Raw genomic sequence first — 26653 nt, 5'->3', positions numbered from 1 at the left:
TGTGCTGCTCAGCGCTCACAGTGTGCTGCTGTGTCTCTGACTCCTCCCCCTTCTCTTCACTGAAGCGGCGCGCGCGCGTGTGTGTGCGTGTGTGTGTGTGTGTGTGTGTGTGTGTGTGTGTGTGTGTGTGTGTGTGTCTGTGCGTGACGTGTGCGTGTGCGAGTGTGTAACCCTCTCCTCCCTCTTCTACCACGGATCTTGACCAATCACGTGCGGCTTTAACGAAAGGGGGAAAAAAACAGGAGGAAAAAAAAAGTCGGCTCCCATTAAAGCGGCTCCCTCTTAGGAGCCGGCTCATGTCGTTCACTTCAAAGAGCCGGCTCTAAGAGCCGGCTCGTTCGCGAACGACACATCACTATTCAAAAATAGGTTTTGAAAACATGCTCTATGTAGATCATACTTTTTTTAGCATTTTTAACCCGTGAAAGGTGAAAATATGAGATATAACAAGATTATATAAAAACAATTTTTACTCCTAAACTTATTAAAACACACTTTAATGTAGTAAAACTTACTTTAATTACGTGTTGCTGAGCACCTCTTCACACTCTGTTGCTGTCAAGAAATGGGAGACTGCTGTATAATATCACTTCGAGCAAACAAAATGAACTGAACATTGTACACTGAAACATGAAAATGTTCAAATCACACCATGTAATAACTTAAGTCTACTAGCTTGATGCTACTAGCTTGATGCTAGCATATCATGGAAAACGCCATAGGTGGGTTAATAACAGACATTAGCATTGATTTCACGTTAAGCTTTAAACCTTCAAATAACTGCTGCTTTAACACACAACTTGACGAGTGCATATATAAAAAAATGACAATAAGAAAAACAAAAATCAGTTGCATAAAACAGCCGACAACCACAGCTTTTTACTGAACGCCTTGATAGTGATCTCTTCTTTTTCGGGACAGTCCATTGCATGGATTGCGGACCTACCAGTTGCGAACCATCTCGTATAAATGAGCAACCGTACGTTGACGGCCCCCTCCACCCTCCAAATGGAATCCAATTTCCCCCTATCCCCAGGTATTACTATTGGTGTTCATTAAAAAAAACGCACTCAGCAGCGGTGAGGACTCCACAGGGGGGTATACGCTCTTAATATCCCGCATAGTCGTTCACTGATCCAGACACAGTCGAGGCTTTAAAGGCCATGAGATACAGCCACAAAATGACAGTACAGGTTTTGTTTTTTTTTCCAGGAAACCTTACATGGTTGGAAAAAAAAGACATTTCATAGAAAATGCTATTTTTGACAGCGTAAATTGTATTTTAATACTCTAATTGAGCTGTCACTTTCGTTACTCATGTTGCTACCTGACTAGACTGCTTGCATACTAACTGCTATCATGTTGTACCTGCAGTTAGCATATTAGCATTTCCTCAATTCACAATACAAATAGTAATTGATACAGAGTAAGTGGTAAAACAAATATGAATTGGCCTCAACAATACTCAGGTTGGCATATGTTGGCATACAAACTCCTAGCATGTTAGCATTATCAATGTTCATTTGGAATACTGATACAGGTCAAAAGTAAAGAATCCTTCTCATCAGCCTTTGCGCTTTCGTTACTCGCATTGTTGTCATATTGGCATAACAACCGCGAGCATGCTATACTTATTAATTCTCACAAAAAATAGGACCTGAATAGAGTGCAAGAAGTAAAGGTGTATAGAGGTTAGCATATCATCTCTGAGGATGTTAGCATTTTAGCCATTCACTATATTGGTATTGTACCTTTTTTTTTCATGTTTGCTTGTTTTTATATCAGTTAATCACTTGCATCAGTCAGCAGTCACTGGAACCGTTTGAAAATACAGGCCTAGGATCTCACCGTGATGAGATTTTTTTTGCCTCCCAGGTCTTCTGGGAAAACTAACATTACTACTTAGCAAAGGCGGCATGTGTAGTTGAATTAATAAGGGTCACTCGCGCAGTGGTCAGCAACTTGTGAAGATCCTTCCATTCCCGACTGATGACAAAGAATATGCTACAGCCTGCGCAGCATAATACATTTTTATAAGCAGCATGACAAGATGTGGTGCTTTGTTGCAGCTTGTCAACTTTTTCTTTTTTTTTATAAGGATGGATAGAGTATATCATTACTGAAGTAAAAACTAAAATTTCAAAAATATGTCAGGTGAAGCGGCGAGTGAAGTATGAATATATTTTTCAATGCCTGAAAAACAAAAACAGCTGTGCAAAGGCAGGATGTTCAAAACCAGAAAATTAGAATAAATCACCAAACAGCAAACGGCAAGTTGAGTTGTATAAACAAAACATGGCTGGGAAAAAAAGATACGGAAACAAATAATGCAGTAAAACATGGGGCACAGTATAAATTGATGTTACCGGAAGAGCAAAAATGTAATCTGTTCAAATGGAAGCCAGCCAATGACGGGAGACTCAAGTCCTTTTAAAAGAGCTTTAAAATCAATCCAATTGGAAGCCACTGAGAAGCTAAACAAGGATTATCGGAGCTTGGAAGCATTCGAAGAAAAAAAAAAAAACTATACTTGACGGCTGACTTTATCCCAGTCATAAAATTTTGAACTCCATTTGATTACAATTCCACGATTATCTATAGATTGCCTTTAACAGGCTGGAAAACTCAAGAATTTGGGGTGTATCTTGGCAAAAATGTTCACTCAAAAGGAAAGTTCAAAAGTTAAAATTATATTTTATATTATATATATAAATACACAATTGTTTGTGTGCCTTTTCGAGTGCGGCATTGAAACTATTTACTACAATAGTAACAAAATGTCTCTTCATAAAGGTGAAGAAAATACAGTTCAGGTAACTTTGTAACCAAAGGAGATTTTTGCGACACTTTCTGCTGGGTCAAGGTCAAATTTGTGAATGTATCACATTGAATGATCGTCAAGGAAACGCTGCAATCACAGAAAAATAAGTGTATTTTGTGAATTTGACACACTGCAGAGAAGAGTGTTGTTAACAACCGTGCCTAATTTGACTAAATTTAAAAAAGCCTCAAGCGTGTAAAATAAGGTTCTTAATTCCCACCTGGGCTTACCCTAACAGCAACAACGAGGCATTCTAAAGGGACGCCAAAAATGTAAAAAATAAAAAAAAATCCCTCTCTCGGGCACTTCCGCCTTTCTTACATTAACTCAGCAAACACACACAAGGAACCTGGTGTGTTCACGACATCGGTCCTTTGAGGTCTGGACTTGAGGACACCATGTGCCCAGGCTCCATTATTTAGCGTGTAGTGTGCATACTTGAGAGCGCTGGTGGCTTAAAGCGGGGCCGGCGTCTCTGCCACAATCTGACGAATGAGAACGCTCTAGGATGCGTGCGCCGGCAAAGGCACGAACATCACTGCCATTTACGGACTCTCCGATAAATAATTCATTGACGCTGTCTTCATCCAAAAGATGTATATATACATAAGATAAGAAAACCTTTATTTGTCTGAGAGAGAGAGAGAGAGAGAGAGAGAGAGATCTGGCACATCATTTCCAACCAGAGCACTTTTGAAATCATAGTGAAATTGTCTGCGAATAATGAACAATGGGACAGGAGGAATGGAGCAGAGCAGTCCACTTAAGACCAAGACACTACTTGAGGAAACTCAATTATCTCCCTTTGGTGGGAGAAATTTATGAAGCTACAACATAAACGGAGTCATGTCCAAATAGTTTCTGGGAATTTACAAGGCGGGAAGGTTCCGGTGGTGGTGGTGTGGCGTGGCATTTACGCGGGTGATAAAGACTTGAGTGGGCATGCGACTGATCAATGATCGTGGCTTCATGTGGTTCATTCGCCTCGCTCGGTCACTTCACGCTGCGCTCGCGGCGGGACGCCTGAGCATTACGCTCAGGATGTTGTTTTGCTGGAGCTTGGCAAAGCATGCTCATATGGGCCGTAAAAAGTGAACGTTAACACCATCAAGAAACACTATACAAGGTTGACTCAACTACCGCAGGCAAACTGTGTGTTTTTAAATATCCTTGGCCTGATTCTGCAGAAAGGGGAAGTATGAAAGGGGCTACTGCCGCTTCAATCACCAGCTGATGAAGTTTTACCTTCGAAGAGTTGAACAAAAATGTTTTAACGTGTTGAAAAGAATGTTACCTAACTGAAATTACATTTTACATTTACAAAACTCCCAATAATTATCGTGAAAATGTCTTTTGTTGGAGTCGTAAATTATTTCCGTACATAAGTTTTTAAGAAGAATTGAAAACTGTGATAATTTTACGACAGCTGTGTGGCATTACATTACACCAACATTATTGTGTTACCCAGAAGTTAGGTCATTTTAAAAAGTCCATATATGCTACAGCATGTGTCTCACGAATGGTTTTACTGGCGAATCATCATCTGTGTCAGAAAGAAAGAAAGATCTTTCCTCACAATTTTGCCTATTTGTAGTACTCGATCAGTCTGAAAAAAAGTGGAATTTAACTCTTTTTTTTTTTGAGTGGGGGTATACTTTTTAATCTTGCACACAGATACCCTGTATAAAAAAAAAACTAAAGCTAACACAAAAAACAAAACAAACATTTTTTTAGATACACACAAACTAATAAAAACTGTCAAAAAACTAATTCAAATTAACTTCATTGAAAAAAAACCCAGAAAATCCAAACAAAATGCAAACCATAAACTACTAATTATAAAACTACTCTTAAGCGATTAGAGAAAAATTCTAAACGATTGCAACCCTGATATAGTTCCTTCGTTCCTCTGAGGCGACAGGCGAGTGCCGTACAGGCTGCTCAGCTAAATTTGAGCTAACACACTGTTGCCGAAAGAACGCAGCGGAGCATCTCGCAGTTGCCGCATAGCTTTGGGGCTACAGACAATCAAAGCAGCCAAGATACAACACGGAGAGTCAAAAGCGGGCACAGCAGAAGTTGGCAGGCGGAGTTTGAGAGAAAACACTGGAAGAGCGGCAATGATGAATGTTTCCCCGCCGAGGGATGGCGGAATGGGTGACTACAGTAAAGCGACAGATAAAGCCCCATTAACGGCTGCTTCCAGCTGCTTTCTCGGGCTTCGTCACCGCATGGCTCCCCCTTGATGTTTGTTTATCTTTCTTCTTATTTATACCCGTAATTGCTATGCCTCTGCCCGTCTAAAAACAGGCAGTCGCGCCATCATTAAAGACACAGCCGCTGACATGACTTCACAGAGACGTGCGCTCAAAGCCGATTCTGGACAGAGGGATGCAGGAGCTGGCCAGCAAACTCATTAATTGGTCATTGGTGGGATTGCACACGAGGAGATGTCCCAACAATCGCGAATTCATGCCGCCACGATACGGTGAACCCACGCTAGGTTTATCTATCTATCTTCATCACGATCGTATTTTTATTGTTTGTTACAGGATACAGGCAAGTCCAAATTTAGTGTAATTCAACAAATTCGAGGTCACGTCTTGAAATGACAGTTTGCATCATTTTCAAGACATGTCACTTGATGAAGGAAACACTTGGGACTTGCTACCCAGGCAGATAACATAGCTAACGAGTATGGCTAATATTAGTTCATTTGCGCTCTGTTACAGCTAAGCAGGTAAGAGCAGAGTTCTACTCATTTATTTTTATATTTACGGTTGTACTAAATGTTCCATCTTTTTGTTTGGACCTTTATCTCGAACAATAAAAAAATAGAATAAAAGTGAACGAGACTCAAGACAAAAAGTGTTACGTTTACGAATGGAGCAAACATCTTTTATGATGTAGGAAAATGAAATAGTTTGCCGTTTATCAAAAGTTGTTTGATGCTGTTACATTATAAAACCACAAAATTACAAATTATGCTTCCTTCGAACGTGTTTGTATAATGTAGGTCAAACGCTAAAAAAAAAAAATTGTTTTATTTCAAGTCAATATACTGGGGAAAAAATGCTGCATTTGTAGCATTTAGCCTGCAATTAAGTTTGGACTTAGAAGTACGTTTAAATGTATTTGTCAGTCAAAAAATTTTACACCATATTGGCAATTCCACACTTCGGGAATACAATGCTTAATCCTCTGTTATTTTACATGTCCGGTTTACAGTCATTTTCAAATGGGAGTGACAAACAACTTGAAGCAATCATGCTATGAGGAACTGCTCGAGCGGCAAAGTGAGAAGAGGCGCTCAGGACTACGTCTGAAAGTTTGTTTTAATAAGTTTAAGTGTGTTTCAAGAGTATCCCTGGTGATGAAGAGGGGTTGTCTGTAAATCTTTGTGACGGGCAACAGGGTAAAAACTTCCGAGATGGCGCCTTTCACTTTTGCAATGAGACAGGTTGGAGCCTTTTAGAAGATAAGAAGCGGCGCTATGTCGGCCGCTGTCACTCACTCAGCCCAGGCGTTTGTCGCCTCCCAGTCCGTTCGGAAACACACCTGTCTCATTTCACCAAACGTTCAAGCTCCCTTCGTGTGCACGCTAGGACAAAAAAAAAAAACAAAAAAAGAGATGTTCAATTTCCCTCATCGTTTACGAGGACAGCTCGTGTCCTTCAGCGGTGAAGGCGAGACACCTGTCTGATGGATTCCACCTTCTGCATCCTGTCAGATCATCTGGTTGGTTGATCAGGCAGGCGCAGGCCTAATTGGTCTGAAGTAAAAAAAAAAAACAAAACAAAACAAAAAAAAAAACCCACCATAACGATGTCAAATCCAGCAACCTTTACCAATTTTCCAAATAAAGCAAGGTAAGATTATAATGAGAGAGGGAAGATTGAAATATCGATGTCGTCTCTGAATATTTGATGCAGACGGATGGTTGTGCACTCCGGTGGAACAAACTGGAATCGGAATCCAGCCGCTCATCTGGAAAAGGTTCAGTAATGTGAAAATGGCAGCTGCTGAGAGGTCCTGCCCATCCTCATTTTGTCTGGGAGCTAAAAGTCGAAGCTTAACACACCAAAAACGCGACGCTCTGTACGCGTTGCTACTCCATGTGTGATAAAAGAGCAGATGATTGAAGGTTCTGAATTACTGCAGCATCTTTGCTAATTTCCATTTGCCGCTTCAACTTTTTACGTTTGGCGTTTCACATGATATGTTAGCATTATGCTAGCAGGCTTTCGTTTTATTCAGTTTTCTTTCATTCTGTTTTGTGTCACTTTTAAAGTTAACTTCAACTGAGAGTGACAAATAACAAATATTCCCAACACAAATATTTGGAGAACTGTGCAAGTCTTCTTTTCATTTCGTCAAAGTGATGTTATATGATAGTCACCCACTTCTTGACAGCGTGAGGGTGGGAACAGCCTCTAAGGAATACTTTTAATCGTGTGCTTTGCTATGTTAATATGTGCGTTTTGGTAAGTTTATAAGGGTCAAACTATGAAGTTTTGTATGGCCTGAAACGCATCCCTCTTGAAAAATGGGGTTGCACTGTACTTGTACGAACGTATAAGGTGTATAATTCAATCAGTCTTTCCAAACAACAACATACAGAGATGAGTTTATAGCAGTCAGCAGTTGCACTTTTTATTTCCTAGGAGGAAAAACGTCACCTTTAATAACCTGCGATGTTAACACAACATCGTCAACTGCTGCGTGTCGTGTGTGTGTGTGTGTGTGTGTGTGTGTGTGTGTAACTTGAAGCTTACACCTGCCTTTTTTTTTTTCTCCCTCCTCCGTCTTCATTAAAAGGTGCAAGTGTAACCTCCATGCCTCCCAGTGCCTGCTGCAGGACGGCAATCTGCAGTGCCAGTGTGAGCACAACACCACGGGCCAGGACTGCCAGCGCTGCAAGAAGGGCTTCAAGGCCAAGTCGTGGAAGGCCGGCTCCTACCTGCCCGCACCTAACGGAACCCCCAACACCTGTACGTACCCCGCACGATGTGAATGCGTCTATTTCATGAGTCTCTGCACAATTGGAGGACAACGGTCACACCACAGATCCCATTAGCGGGAGTTAAAAATTACATTTACGACGTTTGCAACTTTGCTCGGTGGAAGTTATCAGAAAAGTATTAGAACAGCTGAACTTTATTTGTCCTTAATCCCAGGCACTTTATCCTTCATCCTACCAAGTGGGGTCGAAAATACGTATTACTTTCAGGTCTGTGTTTTGATTTCCTGAAATGTTGATGGCAAATAACCAGTAAAACGAATCTATTGAATTCATTCACTTGTAAATAATACAATCTGGTGTCTTCTTCAGTTCATGAAAATAAGAAAATGTCCTCAAATGTTGCAATGATCCATACACAGAAATAATGATGGCCAGCCACATCTCAATTTAAAACACAAATCAATTTAAGTGTACAAATGAACAATTCTGTTTTATAAATTGGACCTTCTGCGATCGAGGTAAAGAGAATTTAATTGTTCGGCTTATCACTTTACGTCACTGGCATAGATAGATGGACAAAAATGCATGATAAAACAACGTTCCGACCGATTCCGTGAAATTTCTCGCGGCAAAAATGATAACCTTCACCACTCACCGCTGTGTAGTCCAATTTGACGCCTGTTCATTGTAGTTGAATTTTTATCCTAGGGGGAAAAAAATTGTAAGGCAATCCCAATTTGTGTGATTTTTTTTAAGACGAGTTTCAAGGTCATAGAGGAAGTTTGGACAGAGCTCACCGGGTTCGCATCACCTTAGACGAGGGGAGAGTGCGTGGGGGGAAATCCTGGAGGAGAAGGCTGCCAGCTACAGCAGCGAGCGATGATAAAATAATAATCTAGGGCAGCAGCTCCCCAGTTTTGTCCTTTCAAACAAACGCCGACGCTGGCGTGCGCAGGAGGAAACACGCACAGCCAGCGACGCGGGCACAAACGCACCTGGGCCTGCACGCGCCGCACGACAAAAGGCCCATTTTCTACTCCTCAACCGCGCGCTAATGGTACCGACATGCACACTCGCGGATTCCAGAAGCCGAATTTGAACATTCTCAATGTTTCGAGCTTTGCTGGATGGAGGTGCAAATTTGGGATATTCAGGACAGTATAAACGATTCCTTTCCTTCGGATTCAGGTCGCTGTTTTATAGATCAAAGTTACAAGTGACATAACTAAGCAACGCTTTTCTAATACTGTAACAAATGATGCAGAGTGTTAAAAAAGATTTTGGATTTTAAAAGACAACTTTTGAAGTTTTGAGTGGAGTTGTTTTACACTCCAGAAGAATATGCGCATGCAGTGTATGTATGGTTAAAAACCAACCATGTTACAAAAGAATGGAAAACTCTAGAAACATACCCTTTTTCCTGGTAAAAAAAAGAGAGTGTACTCTTTGTTTAGTTGGGCTTGGTGCTCATGTTGTCACCATATAATCATTCAAAATGCTCTGAGACCGCCAGCAACTTGGAGAACTCTGCTTTGGAAATGGCTGGCAGTGAATGAGGTCAAATGCAAGCTCTCCAATGTGAGGTTCTGAAGCCAAAACATGCTTTGTCAGTGTAGAATCTTGAAGCCATCCTCAACGTGATCATCAAGATGTGCCTTTGGGCAAACTCAATGCATAAGTCAACACGTTCTCATCATTTTCATCTCTTCTTCTTCGTTTCAGGTACGATTGCTGGTTCGCCCTCCGGTTCTAGTAAGTAATAATGCAAAGCAGAGGAAATTTTCTCCTTTCCCTTCCCTGTCTTCTTTTGCACCGTTTTTCCAAGTTTGAACCACATCGGGAGACGCTCCTGACACTCCCACCCCTGCAGTCACTCGCTTCTCCTCCCCCTACAAGTCCTCTCCCTCTCTCTCTCTCTTTTTCCATCTCCGCTTCATTATTAATAGGCCCCTCTGTCGGCCAAGTCCTTTCATCGCCGCACATCACACAAACCTGCTCAGGAGGAATTCTTCCACAGTTTGGTTTTCAGACTACAGACGTTGACGGATTGAAGAAAAAGGGAGTGGAGAGCAGACAGTTGGTAAAGTTGGTGGTGCTAGGGGGCGGGGGAAAAAAGAAAAAGAGAATGCCAGCATATGTATGTGATTCCGGGTGAAGGGCTTGGGAGGGGGGGCGAGAATAAAAAGTGCGAGCTGATTAGTGATTCTCTCTGTGGAGAGTCTCTCAGGCTAGTAGCTCTTCCACACAAGCCGGCGTCAAAGTGGTGACATTGACTCTGGCTTTTATGCACATGGCCCCCTTTCGCACTGCATAAAAGGCACCGACGCAGAATGGGTGGACCCGAGTCCATCTATGGCAATTTTGCACTTTCAGAGCAAGTAGCATAGGCGTGGCACCGCCTGTGCGGACTAACTGTTTGCCCAGTCACTGTTCTGGATACAGGGAATGTCGCGATGTATCATCGGGAATATGGTTCATAACCACCCACGGGAGTGTTGATATGTCAGAAATGTTCGCAAGATCAGTGTTCCAAAGCATGCGAGTGCTTGACAACAGTAAACCTGTTGCGGCGATAACCCCAAGTTCGCCATCTTCTGTGTGAAATGCAGTTGTTCTTGCGCAAAATGCTGTGCAGGGTATTTTTCAAAATCATTACGCATCGACATCTGGGTCACACAGAATCCCTGTAGATTTGTAAGCCTCCCCTTGTTTTAGCTCTTGCATAGAGAACTGAATATATCATCAAGCCTTCAGTGCCCGAGTGGGCCACTGTACACACGTCGAGCATATGGCGCACCGGGGCCCGACGTACAGATCACATACTGAGGTCTTTGGGGCTCGAGTGGTCACCGCAAACGTGACGATTAATATAACTCGTCACATTAGCGGCCCGGTTACGTCAGTGACCATGCGAGATTAGGTTGGCAGGACAATCTGATCCAGCGAGCCCACATCCCATTGGTCAGCTGAACAGATGGGCAAGGGCGGGAGGGTCAGAGCCACCAAATCCAACTCATGTATTACACTAACAAACCCGCCCCACCCACCATAACCCCGACTTGATCTTCTCTAACACAGACTGACTACATGTGGGGTGGAACATATTTTATGTACATCTACCCTTTGATTTTGTGGACCTAATGTCACTTTGACATAGTTCATTGGCGCCAAAGATGGTGCCAAAGCACAACTTTTATATGACCCGTCCTGTGGCGTTTTATAAGGAGCACAAAAACAGTAAATTGACGAGTTTTGTCAACAGTTGACCTGCGATTGGCTGGATACTCCAGCTTCCTCCCTTGTTCAGAAATCATTTTCTTTGCAATAATATACTGTGGCACCACGAGTCTAAACACAGTATTCTGATTAATATTGCATTTGTGAAATATGAATTAAACAGATTAAGGCGGCTGACATTTTATCCAGTATCGCCCCCTGCTGTCAACTTTTCAAACAGCCCTTGGGCTCGCATTGTGAATGCTGCGAAATCAATAACAAGAAATCACGAGATAGCGCCAAAGCTCTACTTTTATCTTCGACAGGGCTCTAGCACCATTACATGGCACTATAGGGCATTTCAGACACAGTACAAAAAAAAAATAAAATAGATTCTAAAAACAAAAGCGCTAAGGTCTCATGCAATGGTGGGTGCATTCATCCTGAAAATGTTGGCAGAATTCCGAGCGAACAATATGCCCACTTGCCCTTCTAATCAAAGCCTGCATGTTTGTTTTGTTTTGTGTTTTTTTAAACACCAAAAGTCCACACTGCCTGGGACAGAGCACGATGATGGGAGCATGCCTGGAAAATCATGTAACGCATTAAAAAAAAAGTGTCCACGACATTGTTAAGGCGTGCACGTTAAACGGCGGGCAGCCGACTCGCAATGTCTTCATTAGCCGGTGGCCGAATGAACACCGTACCTCGGTGCCGTAATAAGACATGAGGATGCTGCGAGTGACAGGTGGCATTAGGGCAATGATTGCGAGCGTTTGTCGGGGCGGCGTGACAAATGATCTCATTATATGCAAATGCACTAAGAGTGCGTCCATGTGTGTGCGAGCAAGGAGGAAAAGCACATGAGCTGTGTGCTCACTTAAGGCTGTGTGTGTCTGTGTCTGCGTGTGCGTTCTGAGACAGCCCTTCTGCACAGTCAGACAGGCAGGCACCTGTCAAATAACTGCACAATAAATCCGCTTCCATTCCCATAACCCATTTAAGAAAATACAATCTAACCATATAGTAGGTCATTCTATCTATTTTCCATAGCGCTTGTTCTCATTAGGGTGGCGTGTGAGCACGAGGTGCCCACCCCAACTGACTTTGGAGCGAGAAGTGGGATACACTGCACTGGTCACCAACCAATTGCGGGACACACACAGGAAAACAAAAACAAAAACGTATACTCTGTTATTCCCCAAGAAACTCACAAACTCTTTTTGTGTTCCTGACTGAGCAATCAACTTTTGCGGCGTCTTGTGGCATTTTGCTGCCAAGGAACTACTGTATTCGTGCCAAGGATTTATGTTGAGTTGTGTTGTAGAGTTTCTTTTTGATAAAAGTAGTGCTTTGCCGCCATCATTTGACATGCTGTTGCCAAGCAACTATGTCAAAGTGAATTGAGGAGCTTCATTTAGACAAAGGTAGTGCTTTACCATCAGGATGTTTGATACCACTTTTGTTCAGACTGATACCAGGATTCATTCTTTGCTTACGAGAGGTTGACATTGTTTTGGGGAAGGTTATCAACTTTACCTTTCATCAGGGGATTGGGACGGTACAGGATAAAAAGTTCACAGGGGCAGACGGGATCAGGATTATCCAGTAACTTTGTTTATTTTCCCCCCAACTGGCAGCAGAACGAGAGTGGGAGTCATTATGAACGGGAGCAGGATGGGATGGGAGTTGGTTCTGCCATTTTTTTTTTTTTTTTTTAAACAATGGATGATACAGGATTTGAAAATCCACTCCTGTGTCATACTTAATTTATAGCTCACCAATACTGCTATTAGCCTTTTAATAAAATGACAAAAAATGGTCAAAACCTTTCTTTCTGATGCAGATGATGATGCGCCTATGTGTCAAACTGCCGGAGGTATTTGGCAAACTAGTCCCAAGAAGGACGTACCCAATGTCATATTTTGATGTATCGGTTGCTGGTATCGCCACTGCATGACCAGCCTCGTCCCAATTGCGTCACAAGCTGTTACACTAACGCTTCGCTAGCAGTGGAAATTGCACTGCTCTCGTACTTATGACTAATTAATAATAGAGCACTCCACTAGAGGTTAAGGGCCAATTAATATTTGCTGTGATATAAAAACAATCGGACACCCCACACTTCCACCACCAAGTCCCTTCGATTAGGGCCCCGACCACAGGGTCTTTTATTTTATTTATTTATTTTCGAAACTTTATTGTGTGAACGCCAAAGTCATTTCTCATTCCGCATTTTTCACTGGATTCACAAAATTAAGGAAATCCAGGAGACAATTTTTCCTGTTCAAATAAAGTAATATTAAAAAAAATGGAGCAATGAACGCACCGTGATGCCCTGGAAATGGGCGAGCAAAGCCACAATCGTTGATGATCTTTCACCCATTTATTTAACAGGACAAACAAAACACAAGCTCCCGACGTCACTCACTAGGCCGTGCCCATTAAGGCTTTAAAAAAAAAAAAAAAAAAAAAAAGCATAAAATTTGATCAAGGCTTTTGACATAGAGTGCAAAACATCATTTTATGGCCACATTAGCCTTTAAGACGATTCTCTGTAGGGTTAAAATAAATAAATAAATGGAAAATCTCCCAGCAATGGGAGGCTTATGGAACAGCTTTGGAGTTCAGTCTTTGTCAGCAGTGTGAAATCACACTTCACACTGTGTGAACGCTCATCATGTGTGCGTGCATGTGTGTGTTTGAAGGGAAAAAAAAAAAAGAAAAAAAAAGGGAGGATGAGGCGCTCTCTAGATAAACAATCTGAGGCAGCATCTCCTATGCTAATTCACGAGCTCGCTCAGCAGCTCCTCGTTGCATTTACATGCTGTGTCCTCGTGTAACTGATGCGGCTCGGCATCAAAAAAGAAAGAAAAAAAAGCCTTGAACAATTACAAGCACCTGGAATCTCTCCCAGTACATTTGCATGGATGCATAGAAGCATGAATGTACTGTACATAAAGTATGTGCAAGGCAACTTCAAGTTGCATTGTGTAATATCTATCTCCCCCTTGTGGAGCGTTGTTGTACTGTTGTTTTTGGATGAACTGACAGAGTGAATCCCCATTTACCCCAGCCAGGGATTATGCTCCAGACTCATAAATCAAAGTATTACTGTATTTGCAATCACTTCCAATGGGGATAAAATCTGATTTATAAATGAAACAAGTCGTAGTTTCGAGTGCAGCCTTTTCAAACCCGATTCTGACTGCTGTTTTCCCACAGTAGTTTCTTGCTACTGAAACAGTATGGACTCACACACGTGTGTGTGTGTGTGTGTGTGTGTGTGTGTGTGTGTGTGTGTGTGTGTGTGTGTGTGTGTGTGTGTGTGTGAATGGTGATGCTTTGATGAGATAAAGCAATGGCGTTGTGCCAGTCATGTGAGATGATGACGACGATGATGATACGGCCGCAGAAAAAACAGCTGCTGGAACCCCGGGGAGGACGTAGGGGGTGGAGCGTGGGCGGCAGTGAGATTTGCCCGGAAGAAGGATGCTTACAGGATGCCCCGCTCCGAAGAGAAGCCACTGGAGACAAGCATGGCCCGTGCAAAAATACCTCGAGGGGGTGTCGAACACAGATGGAGGCATGCGGCGTAGTGGTCTCTAGTGGGCTGCTAAGCTCTGGCCACTCAACAACGTGTAATTCGCCTTACATGAATACACAAAAGGCTACGGGAAAATTGGTACAACTCACAACTTGACGAGTTCAAAATAATACTCAGCCTTCGTTACGTGTTCTCTCCCCAATTAAAACGCTGGCAGAAAATGTCTCAACATGAGTTTCACTTGATATTCATGGGACTCGACTTAGCTCAGACATGACCTACATGAGTACAGGATGATGTCAGATGTTTGTATTGATGTTTTACTTTGCAATCACCAAACTGATAGCTTCCGAGGTAATTTAGCCATCCTGGTTCAGATGAAATGTAAAACAACGTAACAGAAATCAACTCTTGAGAGTCTAAGCTTGTCTTCAAAACAAATCCAATGAGCATGCTGTGGTCTCATGAGCAAGTTCAAGGTTTGACGATAGGCTACTTGCTGAAAATGTGAAAAAAATCACGTTTTAACAGGCTGATTAGCTACACGTTTAACCATCCAGCGGGCTTGTCATCCGACAATGACAACAAAACAAAGACGTTTCCACTTTATGAACACGCGTGAGGAGTAGCAAGCTCCAGCTGAACTAGATTCCCGTCTCTCTCCTACACGCGCAGTAGCCCTGAGAACTTGATGCAAAGGATTCTGGGAAATGCAAAACCCCCCTTGGGTAAAGCATAACATGGAAAAACGCAGGGGGAGAAAAAAAGGGTGGAAAGGAAGGGGAAAAGTTGAGATAGTTAAAAATGCATAAGTAGGATGTAGGTCCAGGCTGCTCTTTCGAGGCTATATTGATTCCAGGGGTTCTATGCAAGGTATACTTGTGAGAAGACGTTACAGAATATGGTTTTTCAAATCTTAAAATGAGAAGCCTTAAAATGAGAAGAAAAAAAAAAAAATCAACATATTTGCTCGTCAATGCCATTTCAGTCTCTCACACACTTGCAGAACTTGAGACCCAAGGCCGCAGAAGCACCTTCTCATTTGAACACGGGGAAGACAAACATCAAAGAGTTACCCTTCCTCATGAGGATCATAGACAAGGGACAACAACCTCATTTGAACCCAAGAAAGGAAGAAAAGATGAATGTAATGGCATTTCCCATAGATGCATCGTTCGAGACATTAGAAACCCTTCCCTCAAACCTTACAACTCAGCTTGGGTCTAAATTACCTTTTTGCAGTGTTATTTTCTCATGTGCTGGAGGAACATGAGACTCATGACCACAAAGACCGTTTTTCATCTCTCCATGGGGACCGCAGGGAGGTTCCCAATGAAAAACAAGGTGAAAGTAAAGGTATGACTTTTAAAATGCTGTACATGCAGTGATGTAGAAAGTAGACGCCCTTTCATTAAACCTAACAACTCAGCTTGAGTGTAAATCTTCATTTTTCTAAGTGTTAGTTTCTCATGTGCTTGAGAAACATGACACTCACGAGCTCAAAGGTTTCTCATCTCACCATGAGGACGATCCCAGTGAACGTGAAGGTATGACTTTTCAAAGTAGTGAAAGAAACGACTATAGCAGTCTCTCATTTTGGAAATGAGAATGTACATGAGAATCAGTTCCTCAATGAGCCTTAAAATGAGAATGTGTATTAACACCTTTGCTTGTCGATGGCATTTCAGTCTCTCGTGCTCTTGAGGAACATGAGACTCACACCCACAGAGGCACTTCCTCATCCGAACACGGGGAAGACAAACACAAAAGAGTTTCCCTTCCTCATGAGGAACATGGCCATGGGACAACAACCACATTTGAACATGAGACAAAAAGAAGCCATAAAGGTATTAGCATCCCCTATAGATGCAGCACCGTTTAAAGTAGAAATGCATTCCCAAGACCTTAAAACTTACCTAGAAATGTAAATCATTTTTCTTATGAGGTTAGTGTCTCATGTTCCTGAGGAACATGAGACTCATGACCACAAAAACACTTTCTCATCTCACCAGGAGGATGTTCCCAACAAAAGACAAATTGATCGTGAGGGTTGAAGTTTTCGAAGTAATCTGCTAGTCACTATGGCAGACTCTTGGAGATGAGAATGTACAAAGTACATGAGAATCATTCTATCAGCAAGTGCACAAACAAGAAAAAAAAAAACAACTGATCAACATCTTTGCTTTTCAATTGTATTTCAGTCCCTCACGCACTTCAGGAACATGAAACTCATAGCCACAGAGGCACTTTCTCACCTGAACATGAGGAAGGCAAACGTATAAGAGTTTCCGTTCCTCATGAGAATCATGACCATGGGACGGCAACCTCATTTGATCATGAGAAGGAAACGATAGGTGGAGGTATTGTCATCTCCCATAGATGTAGCGTTGTAGAGAGTAGAAACCCCTCTGCTTGATTTTAAATGTTCTTTTTTTTATCGTGTTAGTTTCTAATGGGCCGCAGGAACATGAGAGTCGTGGCCACGAAAGTACTTTCTCCTCTGAGCACGAGGAGGACGGGGAGGGCAAGGACAAACAAAAAGAAGCTGAAAGTAAGAGTATCACAGTTGAATGTACAGCAGTAGTTTTAGTAGAAGTAGCACTGTTGGTACAAGTTAGCTCTACCTATGTAAATTGTGTCGTGGTTATGATCGTCAAAGACAGACCTCTGGTTTCCCATAAGCATGAGGAAAATGAGACTTATGGCCACAAACGTGCTTTCTCATCTGAGCATGAGGATGAAGTTGAGAAAGGAGGCAACCAAAAGAGAGGTATCCTTTTTTTATTGTTTTGATGGTATTAGTAGTGAAAAGTGTGATGCAACCTTGCCTTCCTTTTAATGACAGTTTCCCACATGTCTGAGAGACGTGGCCATGAGACTCATGGGCACAGTATTTTCTCATATGTGCTTGAGAATGAAATGGAAGGTGAGGAAAAGGTCACTCAAAGTCAAATGTTATGTATATGCTTTGAGTCTCGCATGATAGAATTATTGGTTTTTGTCCATGACAGTTTCCCAAAGGTCAAAAGGGCATGTACATAACGGCCATTTCTCCTCTGAGCATGAGAATGGCAGAAAGGTTGAGGAAGAAGACAGTCGAATGAGTGGTATTTTTGTACATTCCAGAAGTAGTGAGCATTGTACTTTGTCTTTTTTTTTAAAGATGGAAACTTGCACTCTTGTTCTGTTTGTCCATCACATAGTTCCCCACAGGTCTGAGAGACATGGGCATGAGACTCGAGCACACGGTACTTTCTCATCTGACCGTGAGAATGACAGAGCAGGTGAAGAGGATGACAAAGTCAAAAGAGAGGTTCCTTTGAGAATCTGGCATCATAACGTGCACTCTGGTTCTGTCCACGACTCAGTTTTGCATTGGTCTGAAGGACATGGACATGAAACTCACAGCCACAAGGGACATTTCTCATCTGAGAATGAGAATGGCAGCCACGGTGAGCAAGAAGACAGCCATGCTGGCATTTCTTTTAAGGTGGAAACTTGAACTCTTGCTTTGTTTGTGCAGCACATACTGTAGATTCACACAGGTCTGAGGGGCATGGGCATGAGAGCCACGGACTTCGTACTTTCTCATCTTTGCATGAGAATGACAGGGAAGGTGCGGAATCAGTCAGCTAAAGTTCAATGGGAGGTGGCATTTGAGTCTAGAAAGAAAGACAAACTTGCAACACCTGTTTTGCTTTTTTTGTGACAGTCTCTCACAAGTCTGATGGACGTGGGCATGGGACTCATAGCCACAATGGTCATTTCTCATCTGAGAATGAGAATGACAGAGAAGGTGAGGATGAAGACCCTGAAAGCCAAATGAAAGCCATCTCGCAAAATGAAAACTGGCACTCCCGTTTTGCTTTCCCGTGACAGTTTCCCACAAGTCTGAGAGACATGGGCTTGAAACTCATAACCACAATGATCATGTGTCATCTATGCCTGAGAAAGAAGACAAAGGTGAGGAGTAAGTCAGACAAAGGGAACTAAACGACACTATTTTAGAATGTAGCAAGACAAAAACTTGCACACTTGTTTTGCTTTGTCGTGACAGTCTCCCACAAGTCTGAGGACCATGGACATGAAACTCACGGTCACAGTCATTTCTCCTCTGAGCATGAGGACGAAAGACACGGTATTATTTTAAAGTTCAGTTGCAGCAAGCCAAGAAATAAGCCACAACTTGCACTCTGGTTTCGCTTGGTTACATAGTTTCCCACAATTCTGCAGGACATGCACATGAGACACATGGTCACAGTGGCTATTTCTCATCTGAGCATAAGAATGGCAGACAAGGTGAGGAAGAACTCGGCCAAATGAGAGGTATTGTATCGAAAAATGATCAGATAAATTGTACATTTACAGTAGATGCTAAGGTATGTCAAGGCATTTGGAAAGTAGTACATAGATGCAACAAAAACTCTTTTCATCAATGGGTGGAGAGGGGGGGCAGGCAGGCAAAGCATTAACTGCCACATAGTGTGGCGTCCGCCGATTTTATTTGAGGCGATGATGGTGTCCCTGCATTGCCTGTTTAGTTATGACCCAATAATGAGGCACTGGATATGTTCAACATATCACAGTGTAAGAAAAGGAGGCCTTGGAAAGACAGAAAAAAAGATTTCCTGCGGTGACAGCTACAGCTATCAACTTATTCACAAAAGAGTAGCATCATTGTTATTCCGCCTGAGGGCCAAGGGGAGACGGAGTGAAGTTTGTCGATTGTTTGTCTGTGTAGATTCTCAGTCATCCAGGTCATGGAAATCGTTGAGCATTGAATCAAAGGAAGGTCAACGTATGTTTGAGTTCTATGAAGAGTTTCACCTTCATTCCAATTCATTTCCCTGTATTTATCACTCTGGCGGGGAGGGGGACTGGGCAAACAATTCAACACATCCGTGACAATCGCCCGAGTCCTTTCGATTCCGTGACTGTTACTTTTTACTGTACAACAGAACAGTGCACCTCAATTTATTGTGGGAAATACGTGCCAGACCGAGCCGGGTGGATCTGGAACGTATATCCTGCGATAAGCGAGAGTTCCAAGGGGGAACAAGATTTCACTCTTCAGCTGCGCAGCCTATACTTTTTTTTGTTGTGTCAATGACAATAGCGGCTGTTTCAGTCTTCCACAATCTTAGAGAACACTCCCAGGAGAGGCACAGTCACAAATCAACAAGTTCTGCTGACAAGGAGAGGCATCGACACAGAAAGCCCGAGAGGAAAGGTATCGCATTGTAAGATGCATAGTATGAAATAGCTGCATGATTTGCTGGGATTTGAAAATAAACGGGAAGGAGAAGGATTTGTGTTTTGGAAGGGGGGGGCGGGGGGGGGGTTGTCATAAAGCATTAGACGTTGCTGTCTTGCCAATCTATTCCAGTAAAACAGCCTGCACTCATGTGTTCCACGTCGATACAAATTGATTTTCAAGATGTTGCTGCTTTGTAGCGCACCACGGTGAGAGGGATGGAGGCGGTCATGAAACGCCGGACTCCTTTGGGAACCATCATGAAGACGGGGAGGAGGAGGAGGAGGAGGAGAGGAGAGAGAAAAAGCAGAAAGGTAGAACTCAAACAGGCAGCGGATTAGCCATCATATTGGGATTTTGAATCATCAGGATGAGGTCAAAAGGTTATCGGGGTTTTCCTTTCTCTGTGTAAGCCAATGCAGTGGTGCCTTGAGTTAGGAGTGGCTCTACTTATGAGTTTTTGAGTTATGAGCTGTCAGTGGGCAGATTTTTCTGCTCTGAATTGCAGGCAAAATTTCAGCACATGAAGTTCTTTATTAGCAGTGAAATCGACTCACTTCACAACAGTTTTTAAATTGGCAGTTCAAAAAAGTAGTTTCAGCTTCTTGAGTTCAAATTTACTGTCAAACTAAACATAAAACAAAGAATTACACATTGTATATTTTAAACACACAACTTAGCCTAGGTTAATGATAACACACAATGGGAAACACCATAAACAAATGAAACTAGTGTCAGTATTCCGTTAATTATAACCCTTTAAGAAATTGAACAAAATCAGTGCATCAAAACCTGCGAAAGACAAACTTTCAAAACTTACCTTCGAGATCTAACGAATGGCACCTAGAGTATGTGGCCGTGTTACAAGCAACAGATACTCAAGCCGCTAAACTCACAAGTGTCACAGGCATCCATTACAGCTGATGTATTGCTCCCGTCCCCTGCTTTACATTTGCCCTACATTTCTAAAGAGTTGTGGATCAGGACTTTTTAAAACGGCAATTTCTCTCCTTCCGACACGTGCACAGGGAATAATTTGCATAGCCTTTCAGGAAGATCCCTTCAGTTCTTTTTAAAGCACGGTAGGTTAGTCATCAAAGATTGAACAAAAGGGCAATAAAACAAAAAGGGGTCATAAAAGCTCAAACGTTGCTCAGAGAAAATGGCAGGAATGAATTTCTATCATCACAATTAACTGGTTAAGATTATTAAGTGGCACCTTAACCAATGGATTTAATTTGTTCTGTGACCATGCTCCTATATTAAATTATTTTTCAAGATTGAAATGAATAGAAATGTATGTAGCTAGTTTCAGACCCACCAACAAGTTGTGTTGGGTTTTTTTCTTAATGATGTAAACAGCACTTTAAAACATTTACTTTATAAAACAAACATAATAAACCAAATATAAAAAAGATAACCAGCACGATTTGAGCACGATTAATTCATTGCGATGCCTTCTGTTGAGTGTGACTTAGCCACTTGGGGGATCAGTTTAAAACAGCCATGGAGACAGAAATGAAGATTTTCACAATTATAGTATGGTTTAGTAAATTGCGGTAATAGTTGTCATTTTTCACAGAGGATAAACAGTATATGCATGAGGATTGTGATATTTTTTTCAATGGGTTTGCTTCAAAGGTTACAACTACCGCAACGATGTTAAGTTTCATTAGCCCGTCTACTGGATTTCCCATTATGTGTTAGCATTAAGCTAGTGGAGATAAAATGTTTGTTTTAAATATACAAAGTGTAGTTCTCTTTGTTTGAATTTTAGATTGACAGTAAACTTGAACTCGAGAGTTTGAAGCCTCTTTTATTTCAAGAATTGTTCTGCCAATGTTACCAGTAAACTTGAACTCGAGAGTTTGAAGCCTCTTTTTTTTTTCAAGAATTGTTCTGCCAATGTTAATGCTTGTTGGAAAAGTGAGTTCGGTGGACTTCGACTGAACAACAGGTCTTATCTTAAAAAACTCCGTCAGGTAATATACGATTTAGCTTGTACGGAGAAATGATGTCAGGGTAGCCCTCGCATCCTTACGTTTTTCTGCCCGTTTGAAAATTCCTGCTGTGACTGTAGGAAGCAGGACAATGTGCCAACTTGTGGCGAAGCAAACTCTCAAGCGTTTTCCTGCATTCCTCAAGGGCTCCTGAAATTCTTGATGTCAGGCCAGCCCGGGGCAAGACATTTATTTGGAATCATATATGATCATTTCAAAGGTAAGAGACCACGGGGAGGGTCATCCACTACACAGCGGGAGCTTGGCGCAAATCAGAGAAGGTGTGTGTCTGTGATTTAGGTGTAGCCTTTCATCACATTTTGAAGATCTAGCAGTTTAAAAAAAAAAAATTGTGGAAAAATTCTTCACTCCATTTTTGTTTCATCTTCTATCCCCCCCATGCATCTGAGACTCCTGTGTGGTTGTGTTTGCATTCCATGCATGATCAAGGTAAGTGTAGGCCAATTTGCACACTTAAGCCAGACAACTGTCGAGCTTCGGTTTCATAAAAGCTGCTCGTTAACGAAAAAAAAAAAAAGATGATAGCTCACGATTGATAAATAGCAATAAAGCAACATCTTGACTCGTGGCATTGATTCGGCGAACAGGGTCCCGGTGCCTCTCTCAAGTCTGCAGCGTAATTGGCCATTTATATTTAATCAGGGCACTTCTTCTTCCTTCTCGCTCGCTTCCCTCAGTGCTGAGAGAGGCACTTTACGGCACCGCGTTCGCCAACTTCCTTTAAACCTGCTCATTCATAATTCACGCCGCAGCGTCCACCAAACAATAATCAAATAATAATGTGACGGCTGATTAAACAGCTAAACCACCACTTTTTAATGCGCATTTAAATGCATATTTGCACAAACATGCCTGGTAAATATCTAAATGTCGAAAAAAAAATCATAATAAATTGAGAGTGATGCCTTGCAGCTGACCGTTGGTCTGAGCCAACTTATGAAGCTTAATAAAACCGTAATTAGGCAGCAGACTTGGTGCGGATAATCGCAACGAGAATGTGGAGCAGTAGCTCTCACTTTAAATGATTGCCAGCTTTTATTTGGGGGTGTTGGCCTCCCGCCCCATAAGCTTATTCACATTGCTACTTAGGATGGAAAACGTTTCATTTCTTCAAAAGCAGCGCTTTGCAAAAGTTTACTAATTTGCTTCCGCCTGGTTGTTTGTTGGCGGGGGCGCTTCGATTCTGTCGACAGGTGATTGTTTTTGTTTTTTTTTTTTCTTAAGTGTACAGCGTACCTCCTTTATCACACTTCAGTGTGCCAGTATGTTTCTATTTCGTTTCAGACAGAAGTGTGGCTATCACCATTTGAGATGTTGGGCTCTGCAGGGTTTTTTGGGTGGTTAAGATGCTTGCAGGTTGACATTGGGTCAGCCAGCAAGAAGTTTTTCTATCCCCGACTGCCATCCGGTGCCAGTTCGAGAAGCTTTAAGGCCGTGAAACTGCTGACATGCATCGCACAACGTACGCTATCCATGGCAAGTTTCCCGAAACTGGATCTGTTCTTGACACAGCACCCATGTTGGATGGCTGACTACTGCCACTACAGATGAACACACTTAATCCCGAAAGCAGACTATCACACAAAGACAAGGAACATCCATCCAGAGGGCATCACTGAAACTAAGCAATAACAAAAGCTTGCTCCAGTGGGTGCTTTGGCAAGTGATAAAACTTTCCTTGTACCGACTTCAGGTTGTTGAGCATCATCACTTTCCTCCCTTGAAGCCTTTGAAAAAGCTAAAGTTGGTCCTGGGAAAGCTTTATGAACTGATCTTATGTTGATGCTGAGTTGCAGTGCGGTTCGTCGTTCCCTGGCTTTGCGCGATGACTAAGTGTTTCCATCAGCGGCATCAACAGCAGCGTGGTTTGTCAAGAAGAGATCCTGTTTCGAGAAACTTCCCACGGAGGGTGTCAATTACGTTGCAGCAGTGCGATGGCAATAAAGCTTCTAAACTTGGCGCTAAACGTCCAACTGGAGCAGAAAAACCGCAAAGCCTCAGATACCAAATGCTGATGCCTCATGTCTGTCCGAATGATACCTGAAACAAAGTTGTCGTCCAATGGACTTCCAGGTGGAAAAAACTCTGACTGTGTTTGCGAAAGCACAGCCAACGTCCAGTTGAACTGAAAAATAAAGAGCTTGGGGGTTGCTTTTATTTTTTCAGGCCAACTTGTCGAGGGTTGGTTGTCTTAATGGAAGGAGGACATTGATTTTTCAGAATAGTTGTAGATTGGGCACAATCGGCAATTTGCCACAATTGTCTATGTAGGCCATTATCGTATTTTTTCACGTCCACAGTGGGTTGTGATCAGTTGTTTGGCAAATTTGGCGATCTGTTTTTTTGGGGCATTCTCGAAGGAAATGCCAATGGTTTGACAAAGTTGTGGGAAGGGTTGTGGTGGTTTGATCTTTTTTTGGATGTTTTTGTCGAAGGGGTGTGATCGATTGTTTGACAAAACTTGGGAGACAGTAACGGCATGGTAAATCTTGTGCCTGTGTTTTTGTTGACAGGGGTGCGATCAGTCATTTGGCAAACTTGGCAAAGGTCAGTTTTATGGTGTACTTATCGACAGATGATGTGAATGGCTGTTCGGCAAACTTGTTGACAACGTTGTCGAGGAAAAAAAATTTAAATAGGTGATTCTTGAGCTTCTAATCAGTTAAAAGGTTAATGACATGACATTACACTTCCTTAAACCCAATTACCACGCCGTGAGTCACGCAGCTGCACTGCACGTATGCAAACAAGCATCGAAGGCCGGCAGGCGGGCGGAGGTCCCAGCAGTAATCAGTCCAGCAGCCAAGCAGAGTCAGCGAACTGCGAGCGCGTGTCGTAACTGTGAGGGAGTGGTCCGTCTTTATTGAGCCAATACGGGACTCATAAAGCACACTGAGGGCCATCCGTTTGCTCACTGACATCAAAACTTTCCGACATTTATCACTTGCCGCTCTCGAGGAATCTTATTAAGAGTGTGCCGCTCTCCAGTCGCATTCTCTCCACGACTTCCAAGTAAAGCTGGACGGTGCTCTCCCGAGGAATAACTTGAACTTGTCTCACCCCCTTGCTCTTCATTTTCTTTTAGACTGTGAATGCTACGGCCACTCCAACCGCTGCAGCTACCTCGAGTTCCTGAAAATTGTCACGTGCGTCAGCTGCAAGCACAACACCCGGGGCCAGAACTGCCAACACTGCAGACTGGGTTACTTCCGCAACACCTCTGCTGAGCTGGATGACGAGAGCGTCTGCATCGGTGGGAAAACTGTGTGTGGGCGTGTCCGTTGAAGAGTAGTTGAGGAAAGGAAAAGACGAACACTCTTGGTGTTTATTCGACAGTAAAACTGAGACATAAGAGAATTAAACATTTTACATTTGTAATCATAGTCAGAACAATTCAATTGAATTTATAGATTTAAACAATTTGTGCATCATGATTGGTGTGCAGTGACTCTATTTAGAGTATTAGTCATAAATATATGCCAGTGAGTACTTAATGTCTGTCTGCATGCCTTGCTGCACCATTTGTATTAAAATGCTTGAAGCATTTAAATGCTGCCACATAGACGGTATTCGTCAAAAATCAAAAATAAATAAAATAATTACAAAAAGCCGCCAAAAAAGCAAGGATTGAAGTCTTGCCCAATGGGAATTTGTGGGTGCAATTGTGCCACTGTCGCACAGGTTGAAATCAGCACGAACGAAAAAGCAACAGAAACCGGTTCAAGCTTCCCTGGGAAACGCCACCAACTAAACGAGGCCGCTGGTTGTAATCCCGACATTAATGCGCATGACCCACAAACACACATACCAACCGCATTGCTGTCATATTGCGTAATCTCTACTCTTCAGGCCCACTCTACTTCTGGAAATATTTTACACTCAGGAATGCAATCTGATTTTAAGAAACAGAGAAGCTGTCAGCAACGAATCAACTCTTTTGCCTCATGATCAAAACGACAAATTATTGGCGAGCGGCTCAGCAGTCAGCTTCAATGAATATGTGAAATGTATTTATGGCGTATTACTAATCCAAAGCCTGATGGGGATCACTCAGTCAGTATTTCGCATTTCAATAAAACCAAAGGGCTCTCTGGCAGACGGTCGTATCAGACGTTTATTTTTCGACAGTGCAGTAATATTAGCCGTTCTTTGCGGAGGATAATGAATATATGCCTGTGAGTAGTGTTAGATATGCCTACATGTGTTACATGTTTGTGTCCCAATATCAATTCAAGGGTGACACCGATGCCATTGTATGTTAGCATCAACCTGAGTTATGTGCTTGTTTCAAAAGTCTGACAACTAATTGCTACTGAGGAACACACATCGAGATAGCATTGAACAATGCTCACAGGCACATATATAGTTTGCCGGTTCTCTGGGAACAACAACAATTACTGGAGTTTTGTTGTGGATCTTCTCAGGATGTAATCGGGCATCTGAGGACAAGCCCTGACTTCGATGGCAACACAATGTCCAGATTGCTTGTCGTGATACAGGAACAATGACTTTGTGTACAAAGGGCGCACATGCTTTAACGCAAGACAACCTGTCCGGAATATAAATAAACGTGCGCAAGGCGCATCATTAACAAATGTCTTCCCCTCGCCCTCGTTCGCTTCATCCCCATCAGAGTGCAACTGCAACCAGATGGGCTCCGTCCACGACCGTTGCAACGGCACGGGCTTCTGCCAGTGCAAAGACGGCACCACCGGGGCCAAGTGTGACGAGTGTCTGCCGGGCTACTACTGGAAACAAGGCTGTTACCGTAAGTGACCCCCCGCCCCCTCACTATATATATATATATATATATACACACACACACACACAC

The 26653-nt window shown here is 42.6% G+C and overlaps 2 protein-coding genes across 6 annotated transcripts in view; one reads left to right on the top strand and one right to left on the bottom strand.

Moving 5' to 3' along the window:
- Positions 1 to 26653, bottom strand: part of rapgef1b (Rap guanine nucleotide exchange factor (GEF) 1b) — a 158244-nt gene that overhangs the window by 126423 nt on the left and 5168 nt on the right. The gene's annotated exons all lie outside the window — the stretch shown is intronic.
- Positions 1 to 26653, top strand: part of ntng2b (netrin g2b) — a 64780-nt gene that overhangs the window by 35346 nt on the left and 2781 nt on the right. For 3 of the 4 annotated variants that reach the window (XM_019872139.1, XM_019872138.1, XM_019872137.1), the window contains 4 exons: positions 7640 to 7812; positions 9507 to 9536; positions 24908 to 25075; positions 26456 to 26590. In XM_019872139.1, the coding sequence (XP_019727698.1) occupies positions 7640 to 7812; positions 9507 to 9536; positions 24908 to 25075; positions 26456 to 26590 (506 nt within the window). Of the gene's footprint in view, positions 1 to 7639; positions 7813 to 9506; positions 9537 to 15553; positions 15695 to 15789; positions 16698 to 24907; positions 25076 to 26455; positions 26591 to 26653 lie in introns of those variants that run through there. The other variant, XM_019872140.1, reaches the window with a different exon arrangement.

Source organism: Hippocampus comes, unplaced genomic scaffold (genome assembly GCF_001891065.2).
Source record: "Hippocampus comes isolate QL1 unplaced genomic scaffold, H_comes_QL1_v1.1 scaffold260, whole genome shotgun sequence".
Taxonomy (NCBI): Eukaryota; Metazoa; Chordata; class Actinopteri; order Syngnathiformes; family Syngnathidae; genus Hippocampus; species Hippocampus comes.
The sequence above is the reverse complement of the archived record's forward strand: the minus strand, read 5'-3'. Positions and strand labels throughout refer to the sequence as shown.